Raw genomic sequence first — 9906 nt, forward strand, 5'->3', positions numbered from 1 at the left:
TAACTTTTAACCTCACAGGAACAGTATCTGAAGTGATAAATATCCTTTAAAAAAAATTGGTATGTAAGATTGAAAAATAATTACAACTTGTAAATGATGTTAGTCACTGTTATGGGAGAATGTTTCCGCCAGTGTGGTTTTCTGTATCTTCCGTGAAATTACAACCAAACCAAGAGGAAATGCAAAAGTCTACTAACTCATCCACTGATTCAGACCTGATTGACCAAACTAAGAAGACTTCTGCTTTATTAATATGAGATGCAAAAACATACCTGTAGAGCCTCTGATGATTGGTTTTCTGCCTGCCTCCAGGGCATAACGTTTCTCTGCTTGTCCTGCCACATTTTTTGCAAGGCAGCGATACACTCCCTTATCAGTTGCAACAGGCTGAGAGATCTGCAGAGTTCCATTACTTCGATGATGGGTGAAGCGTTGAAGTCTCACACCAGGTGTTAACATTGTCCCATTGGGTAGCACCCATGAAAACTCTGGGTTTGGTTTGCCACGAGCTGGACATTCAAGGACCAGTTCCCCACCATCTTGCTTTATTGGTAAGATTTCAATATTGGGAACAGCAAAGCTAGGTTTCTCAGCTAATGACGCCACCTCTAATTCAACCAAATGGGAGGCTTCACCCAGATGGTTTTTAGCAAGACACATGTACCTCCCTTCATCTGTTTTCCTTACCCCCCTCAGCTCCAAGCTCCCATTTTGGTGGACTTGGAAGCGACCTCCGAGGTAGGATGTTGTGAGCGAGTGGCCATAAGGAGTAACCCACCAGACTCTTGGTTCGGGTTTTCCTTCCACTCTGCAATGCAGAAGTGCTGTTTGGTAGGAAACACCCAGAACCTTTGTAGCACTTTTTCCCTTCATGCCGTTGATAAAGGGTTCCTGGGGTTCTACTTCAATTTTCACGTTTTTGATATCATCACCAGCAGAATTTCGTGCCACACAGGCATATTTCCCTTCATCAGTCAGTGTCACTTTCTTCACAACTAATATTCCATCCTCCATAATCTGGAATTTGTCCGATGACACTGCTATCACATCCTTTCTTGGTGAGATCCATATAATCCTTGGTATAGGTTCACCTGTTGCCTGACAGCTCAATTTAGCTGATTCTCCCAGTTTTACTATCACAAGGGTCTGTGTTTTTAATCTAATTTTTGGAGCATTTGGTCCCACTTTGACGCTCACTTTTCTTTCATCTTTGCCCAGTTTGTTCTTGGCGTAGCAAGTGTAGTCTCCTTCATCCTTTTTGCCCATCTGCTGAAGGAGTAAAGTTCCATTGCCAAAGATGACATAACGACGGTTGCGAAGGCCACTGTCATCTGATTGAAGGGCATTGTTGATCAAAGTTCCATCTGGGAGACTCCAGGAAACTTCTGGATCAGGGAGGCCAGTTGCAACACAGTCCACCTAAGTGAGTAGAAGAGAGACAAGTGCATAAATGAATCCAAGTCTCATTTTGAAGTAATGGCCAATCTTTTAGGTTACCACTAGGTTAGGAACACTCATGGTTATGGCTAAAAGAAACAGGAAGCCACTAGCAGTCTTAAGTTTTGCTTGACTTATTAACCTACCTTGACAAATGACAAATGAAAAAAAATCATAACTTGTCAACAGAAATAAAATATTCACTTTTTTCTTTAAAAAATCAACTCAATTAATCAACAAAATACACCAGTAAACATGGAGGACTAGGAAAATTAGTGCAGTTTTACCAGCATCTGTTATGTTTGGTCTGGTTTGTTCTACCTCAACCCAACTTTGAACAAATACAGAATGCAGGTATATACCTGGAAATTTTCTCCAAAGGTAATCCTGGTTTGTGCAGCCCTCACATGTTCGATTCTGGGAGGGGTCATCAGCACCTCCACCTGGTAAAGCAAATACAAAATCAGTGTTACTGGAAAAAAAAACAGGGTTTTACATTTCTCACCAAATGTCAGACTTAGTTTAGTATGTGGCATGAAATCCGCTGCATACTTTTAATTAGGGATATTATTAAAGGTATTGACTGATGAAGGATTTAAAAAAGAATACTGCCACTTTACCAAAATTCCCATTAACGGGTAGACAATGCATTATCTAAAGAGTTGTTGTTTGAAAATATGACATCAAGAAATCATTTTGTTATTTTGCTTAATAAATGTGTAAGTATTTTCAAACATGCAACTGTCAGTAGTAATTCACAACAATGACAGAAGAGCAGCTGTAGCTTTAGCTCGGTCATACACACTAAAATTAGAATTATATTCTTATTTGCTTAAACAGATGTCTTTGATTGTTAAAGGAATGTCTAAAATGTTAGAATTCATTCATGATTATTAACATCATCATTGTTAACAAGACAGCAAATCTCAATAATCAAAAAGTGCTCTCAGAGAGAAATTTAACTGAAGCTACCTGAAAAAAGTTGGCAGCGAAATTAACCTTCCTGAAGTCATTATGTGTTATCTGTTCATACCTGGAAGAGCTCCATGTCCTCTCCATTAGGCCGCTGAAAGACACAAAGATAACTTCCACCATCCAGCTCTGTTAGCTGAAGAATCCTCAGAGTCCCGTTACGGAAAACTTTAATTGGTCTCTCTGGACTGAAGACAGATGGAGGAGAGGGATGAGGTTGAAATTAAAGCAGTAAGTCAAGTTTAACTGCACCTTAAGACTTCCAATGTATTTATAGTTTTGTTATTATTGGACTAACTTGCGGAGTCACAGAGGGGGATATTTCAGTTACCTGTATCGATGTTCCAGGATGGTCTTAGAGGGTAGTTGCCATGTGGTTCCTCTTTTGGATCCAGTAGACTCTGGACAGTGGAGGTAGACAGCAGAACCATACATGGCTGAGACAGTGTGTTGGCGGGATGGAGTAGCGTGGCGGTGGGTTGGAGGAATGGGAAGAGGAGGAGGCTGATGGGAGAAGAAGGATGATTCTGCTCTCACCTCCAGCTGGATTGTTCTTTTGGCGATTCCCACTGCGTTTGTGGCCAAACACTCATACCTGTCAAGATTGATAGGAACTTGGTGACTTTTAAACAGCTTGAGTTCTCTGAGTTGAAATATAAATCTGCATTGCCTGGAACAGAAATGTTTGCTATGTCCATATGGAAATGGGGGTTAATAGGCACTAAAATTTAAAGATCAGTTGGAATGCACATTGCAGGCAGTAAATAACTACTTGTTCTTATTCCATCAGACATTTGTTCAGCACATAAAGACAGATAATCATGTTAAAATAGACTAAAAGAAACCCCATACCTGCCACCATCAGAGGGCACAACATTCTTCACAAACAGTGTCCCGTTGGGGAAAACAAAGAGCCTACGTCCTAGAAACTGTGATGGTTTCACGTGTACGCCTGCTGGGAGCACCCATTTCACAGCGGGAACTGGTTCACCCTTCACAGAGCAGTGAACATACACACTCCTGCCTGGGGTAGATGGGATTATATTAGTTTAGATTGGCTGTTCTGATATTGTGAACAGTCATGAGGGAGACTTTTGCTGTAGGGATTGTTTATTTGTATGAGTTTATATTTCTGCACCATACCTGGCTGAATGATCACAGTATCTGTTGCTCCTTCCCCTATGCTGGGAGGCAGAGCTGCCACGTGGAGATGATAGGTGACTGTATCTGCACCTGCTGCATTGCTTGCAATACATTTATAGTCCCCCTTGCTTGAGAAATTGGCAGAATGAATTTGCAGGGTTCCATTTTGAAGCAGAGACATTGGGGAGAGGAGAGAATGAACAGTCCCGGCTTCACGAACAAACATCCTGTCTGGAAGAATCCATGAAATTTGAGCTGGTGGTTTTCCAGAAGCAAGACAGTCAAGAGCTACACTTTTCCCGAGGTAGATTGCTAACTCTGTGGACTTGGGTGGCTGGATCTTGGGTGGTTCTGTCTGGACAGCTAAGGTGATGACTATTCGATCTGATCCAAACCTGTTCTGGGCCGTACAGAGGTACTGCCCTCGATCCTGAAGCTGGATATTTTTTACAACAAAAGTTCCGTTTTTGAAGACTTCAAATCGGGGACCGTGCTTCGTGTTAGCTGGTATTGTAGCACCTGAGGAAAGAGCAGAGAGGACAAAAGATGTAAATAAGGTGAGATGTATTGGAAACCCTCATCAGTAATTAAAGTAAAACACATTTTGGTTAACCGATTCCGATCTGGGGCCAATGACTTGAATCATCAGGGATAGCTTAATTTTTCAACACTGTTACCAAATTACCAACATATTTCTTATGCACAGAATTCTCTTCCCCACTTCTCTGTCCTTCTTTTCATCTATGTGTCTTACCTGTGGAGACTTTGGTCCATGCAATGTTGGGTTCAGGATTCCCCATTGCCTTGCACGGGAGGAACACATCGCTCTCTGCCAGCACTGACACACTCGCTGCAGTAACTGTGGTGATTCGAGGTTTCGCTCTACTACCTTCAGCTCCCAACAGCCATGGGAAAGGAGGTGCAGCTGTGGGACGCCGGGAGCTGATTCGTCCTGCTGCAAAATTGGACACAGTAAATAATAGTATCATGATTCATTCACAATGTACACTTTATATATACCAGCATTCATAAGGATAAAGCATTATAACATACCTCCAACAGACCACCGACTTCCATAAAGAACCCCTGAGGTGGTGGGGTGGTAAGGGAGAGGAGTTGGGAAGAAACCAGGGAACGATGACAAAGAAGGTTTTGCCTTGTTTGGGGGTTGCAGGGTATAAGTGTAAGAAGCAGTGGGTGCTGGTGGTTTGAAGGTGTAAGGTCTATATATGGATGGAGGATTGGGTTTAGGTGTAATGGGCGGTGGTGGCTTATAGTAGCTTGTGCGAGGTTTGGGGGTCACCATCCTCCCTAGCTGAGCGATGCGATCGAGCTGTGCCTGGAAAAACCCAAATCAAACAAATGTATATGGATGAAATAATAACATTTAAAAGAGAGGAGAAAGCAACATTTTTTCACACAGGTTACCAGCTACAGCTGTGACTCTGTACTTAATACTTCCTTTAACAACTACCTCCTAACGTTGTCTATGTGTGACTGTTGTTGTTGGACATGTAATGTACAATCAGTTTATTGGAAATATATTAGAAAATTGTGGAAATTAGAATAAATACAATCAAAAGAATGAACTATAAGCTAAATGTAAGGTTAATTTTTGTGGGCCCAAAAACCAAAACCATGAGCTCAAAGACAGCAACAGTTCTGGGTTCTACGGAATTTAGTGATAAAAATGTGTGGAGTTTGTCACAGAGCATCTTGTTTCACATTGCAAAGCCATTCTGCACCTATTGTTAATCTGAAAGAAACAGAAACACAATATTGAAAGAAGGATTTGAGTCCAACCTGTGTAGTAGACAACAATACAAAGAAACCCAACATTTAAGGAATAAACTGCAGGCAACTTATGATAACACATAACAAATATGATATTTTGGGAATTGTTACTTTTTAACATGTAATGCTGAGCTCCTAATTGTAAATTTAAACAGCTGCACCAACAATTTGGCTTGATAAAGAGCTGAACTAAATGGTAATTACTAACACAAACCCATGTTATTGTACCTACTGAACATTCAGGTTCCTAATTCACTCCTTTTCACCAGTGCATTAGTTTCTAAATTAAAAAAATATATAGCTATACATCTTTGTTTCTCTAGAAAAGCACTATATTATATTACACAATTACATAATAGGGATCGTGTAACTATTCGTACACACCCTGAAAGCCTTATTATACCTGTCTGTATCTGTTCCTCAGCCTTATTAAAAAGAGTTGATCTCTAGTTTGAGTCCTGCTATCCACATGATGATTTTGATGATGATGTTGTGACGGATGACTGTTGGAGATAGTAAATCTTGAGATCCCTGCCACAGAAACAGTCGGTGTTGGCTTGACTGTTTCAGCTGTGATCTCTGGTCGGTTGGTGACAAATGAGCCGTGAGCCCACGGGTGGGGGAGAGGCCAGGGTCGATTGGTGGCTGCTGGGTGTGATCCTGGACCTGGAAAGAGAACGCAAGCCTTTACTCATACTTTAATGCATAGCCGTGCAAAGTAACATATGTAAACGTGGCACCGAATCAATACTAGCTACTTAAATCAATAAAATAGTCTCTTAGTGAGGAAATCATTACACAGCATTTTTATTTACCTTGCCTTGGATGAGGAAATGTCTTTTGGCCTGGCCAGGAAGGGTAGATGGGGTAGTAGTGATGAGGATTATAGTGTGAAGACCAGCGGGAGGTTGGAAGGACAATAGGAGGATGGGAATGTCTACCTTGATTCACCTTAACCTGCTGTCCTGTGTTTCTGTCCTGGTTTGTGTTTGCAATCCTGGAGGCAGTAGTTTGTCCTCTTCCCTGGTTGGTCTGATGGAGCCAGGGGTGAAGAGGCTCCATTATGGGGAAACTGTGAATGTCAGGTTTTGCAGTTGGCTTGTTCAACACACGATCTTTCATCTGGGTGACTTCCTCTCTTGTTCTGCCACTTGTTGAATGTGATGTAAAGACACTGGAGGAGGACGTTCTTGTCTGTGTTGGTTTATTCTGATCTGGTGAAGGTCGAGTGTTAGGTCTTGGCCTATTTTGTGTTGTTAACCGGATGCTGTCTTGTACACTGTAGCGCTGTGTAACCAACTCAGTGTTTGATTTATCGATGTCTCTTTCACTCTCTCCTGAGAGCTTTGTACTGCTGCGGCCATTTTCTTCAGTTTTTTTCACCTCTACCCTGTGTATCTCAGGTTTCTCTGGGTTTACAGTGTCTTTATTCTTTTCTTCAAAAGTCTTTGAAGTTGGATTTTCTAGATTTGGTGTCATAACTGTCTTTGGATTTGGTAAATTATGTCTACCTGCAGAGATGTCAACGCTGGAATCCTTAACTGATGGCAAGAGGGTAGTGCTAATGTCACGATCATGAGTGTTATGAAGGGTTTCCCTGTTTAGATTTTCATTTGCATCCAAACTGTCATCATTCTTGTCATCATATTCTTCATAGTAATCACCTTCATCTTGCTCTGTCTGATACTCAGCAGATAAGGTTTCATGATTCTCCACTGTGGTTGGAACCGGTGTTGTAGTAGTAGTAGTAGTAGTAGTAGTAGTAGTAGTAGTAGTAGTTGTAGTCGTAGTAGTAGTAGTGGTGGTTGTTGTTGTTGGTGGTGGTGTGGTGGTGGTTGTTGTTGTTGGTGTGGTTGTTGTTGTTGGGGGAACAGTTGTTTGGGGCTTGTTTGACTGACGGGAGAAGGGGTTTAGATGTGGATGGATTCTTCTTAGTGGGGGTTTTCTACGTCTATAAGGGGGCCTTCTCCTGTTTGGTTGACCAGGAACAAAATTGGAATTTCTTCTTCCTTCTGCAGTGTGCTTATTTTCAGATTGTTCAGCTGTCTGAGGGGACTCCGTTATAGTTTCAGCTTTTTCTCTAATCTCACCATCATGCTTTTGGGATGGTGGTGTACTACTGGGAGTTACATGTAAGTTGTTAGTAGTAGGGATTGTCGTGGCAACTATAGTAGTCAGTTTTGATGTGCTTGTTTGGACAGTGACAGTGCTGGGTTCTTCTAGCGACTGCTCTGTGGGAAGAGCAACACTCGGTTTAGCGTTAGCTTTAGCCAGAATCTCTGCCCAACGATGTGGATCTAATTCCTTAACAGATTTATTGGGTTTTCTCTTTGAATCTTTTATTTGTATCCTTTTCAAAAACCCATTTGGATTCCTTTGTTGTGTCCCTACCTTCTCGGGGAGCTGCGTAGCAAAAGGACGTATAATTTCCTGATAATCTCCCCCTGAACCTTCGCCTTCTTCCACACCAACTGGCAACACTGGCTGCTGTCTGTCCGTCTGTGCTTTGGCGCTATCAGAAGATTTTTCTCCTGTAACTTCCACCATGTGAGACAGCATGTCAACCCCGTACAGGTTGGAGGCCAAGCAGCTGTATTCCCCTACATCATCTGGTGTGAGTTTTCTTAGAACCAAAGTCCCATTTTCCATCACTTCTGCTCTTCTCGTCTGTTGTGTGGGGAGGAGGACTTGGTTTTTGGGAAGGTACCACATAATCTGACTGGGCTGAACTGAGCTCACTTCACAAGGGAGAGTGAAAGAGCCACCCTTCTGAACTGTAATCTTCTGACCGTTGAAAGCCGTGGGACTGAGCGAGCGTTCTTTGACGGTGAGTCTCAACGGCATTAAGTCCACACCGGCTTTGGGTTTGATGATACAGTGGTAGAGACCCGAGTCAGACAGTGTAGCATTTAAAATCATGAGCTGCCCAGTTTCAGAAATTTCAATTTTACTGGTTGCTTCCTCTACAATGGACAGATCAGGAAGTATCCAGTCCACTTTCACCTCTGCGTCAGAAGTGATCACACTGCACTCCAAATGAACTTTTGAACCCTCCAGAGCCGTCTGAACCCGCCCAGCTTGCCCTCTGCGAATTAGTGCCCAAGAAGAACCAAAGTCATTGTCATCTTCCTCCCCTCTATGGCTGTTGATTTTCTTTGTGATTAAAGTAGTAAAATCCATCACCAGTTTCTTTGTTGTCGTCTGCTGCCTATTGAGCCTCAAAGTGACTCTGGGTTGAAGCAGCCATGATGGTTCTGCTACCAAATACCCTTTTAATTCAGTGAAATATGGTGAGTTTTCATTTACAGCTTGGACATACTGATAAGTTACTCTGCTGTCATTTCCTCTCTGTTGACCTCTTTCCAAAATTGCAGGACTTTCATAATAATATGCGACCAGTTGCCACAGATTTTGCAATGTCTCCCGATCAATCTCACACTCAAGATTGGTTACCAGTGATACATTGACTGATAACTCTCCAGGCGAACGTGGATTGACTGTCCATGTCATTGGTGAGCTGTCTTCAGGATTGCGCACATCACATGCAACATGAGCATGGTTGCCATGGCTGTCCGAGAGAACGAAAGTTAGATGGCCTAAAGGTTTTTCAAAGTCCCGGGTGTATGGGAGGTCAGGCTCTGCTTCCGATTCAGCCCACACTGGATTGTCCCACTGCTTGAAGGGTGAGTGAAGAGCTGGTCGTTCGCAGGTAAGTTTGTCTCGAGTTAAACTGACCACGAGGGAACCATTCAGGTGTTGAGGAGAGGAACACTGGGGGCATGTTTCACTGGAGCCACGTTCCTTTTTACACTTTATTACTCCTGGAAGAAAGTGGAGGAGAGATGAAGAGATTGGAGGTGATTGGAGTAAAAATAAAGAAGAGGCAACAATGAATATCAAAGAAATTTGCAGGTTAGGAGGATAAATGAGCAACAGTCAAACAGAGTGGGCAATAAGAGGGCAGTAAGGAAGATGAAATGAGAGTAAGAAAATGTAAAAGGCAAAAATCAAAACGTTGTGGGGTCACAGACAATATTTTAACTCATGGTAAATTAGGTTCAGTAAACATTTATGAAACCAGCACAGTTCAAGGAGTCACAAACCCTCTGATGAAGCAGGCTACTAACATAATGATGTATTATGAACTGGGCTGTTGATACAAACAACTCACATATGGGGCTGGTTAAAGATGACAAAGAAAAGACAAAAGAGGGTTTAAGAAATAACAAAGATTTCATCATTATGTTTATAATGTATGAAGCCTCTGAAGTCTAACTATATTTCTAAACTACAGTTTTAAGGTGAAAATGCTCGGCCATGGACCTGCCTGCTTATCTCTTTGAAATGTGTCTTCTGGCAGATTAAAAAAAAAAGCCATATGGACACGTTAACAAAATTGATTTTTAATTGGAGGAGGTCTTTAGCTCATTGTGTCGAGGTTTTAAAGTCCAGGGGCCTCATTTATAAACTTTGCGTAAGCACAGCTGCATGCAATTTCTTGATAAATCACACACCAGCTGGAAGATTGCACAGGTGGATCCACCTCACATTCCGCCCACA

General features: G+C 42.2%; 1 protein-coding gene across 1 annotated transcript; it reads right to left on the bottom strand.

Annotated features, from left to right (window-relative positions):
* LOC110960511 (matrix-remodeling-associated protein 5-like) lies at window positions 1-2949 on the bottom strand. Its single transcript, XM_022207767.2, has 4 exons — window positions 2741-2949; window positions 2471-2597; window positions 1800-1880; window positions 1-1419 (listed from the first exon to the last, which is right to left on the bottom strand). The coding sequence occupies exons 1-4, from the start codon at window positions 2842-2844 to the stop codon at window positions 229-231; spliced, it is 1503 nt and encodes a 500-aa protein (XP_022063459.2). The 5' UTR covers window positions 2845-2949; the 3' UTR covers window positions 1-228.
* Window positions 2950-9906: the final 6957 nt, after the last annotated feature.

Source organism: Acanthochromis polyacanthus, chromosome 10 (genome assembly GCF_021347895.1).
Source record: "Acanthochromis polyacanthus isolate Apoly-LR-REF ecotype Palm Island chromosome 10, KAUST_Apoly_ChrSc, whole genome shotgun sequence".
Taxonomy (NCBI): domain Eukaryota; kingdom Metazoa; phylum Chordata; class Actinopteri; family Pomacentridae; genus Acanthochromis; species Acanthochromis polyacanthus.

Excerpts from the sequence above, each read along its gene's own strand:
- LOC110960511 (XM_022207767.2), bottom strand. The coding sequence starts at position 2,844 with ATGTATGGTTCTGCTGTCTACCTCCACTGTCCAGAGTCTACTGGATCC. Across the intron at positions 2,598-2,740 it reads ATCCTGGAACATCGATACAG|TCCAGAGAGACCAATTAAAG; the intron begins GTAACTGAAATA and ends ATCTGTCTTCAG. Across the intron at positions 1,420-1,799 it reads CCTTTGGAGAAAATTTCCAG|GTGGACTGTGTTGCAACTGG; the intron begins GTATATACCTGC and ends CTACTCACTTAG.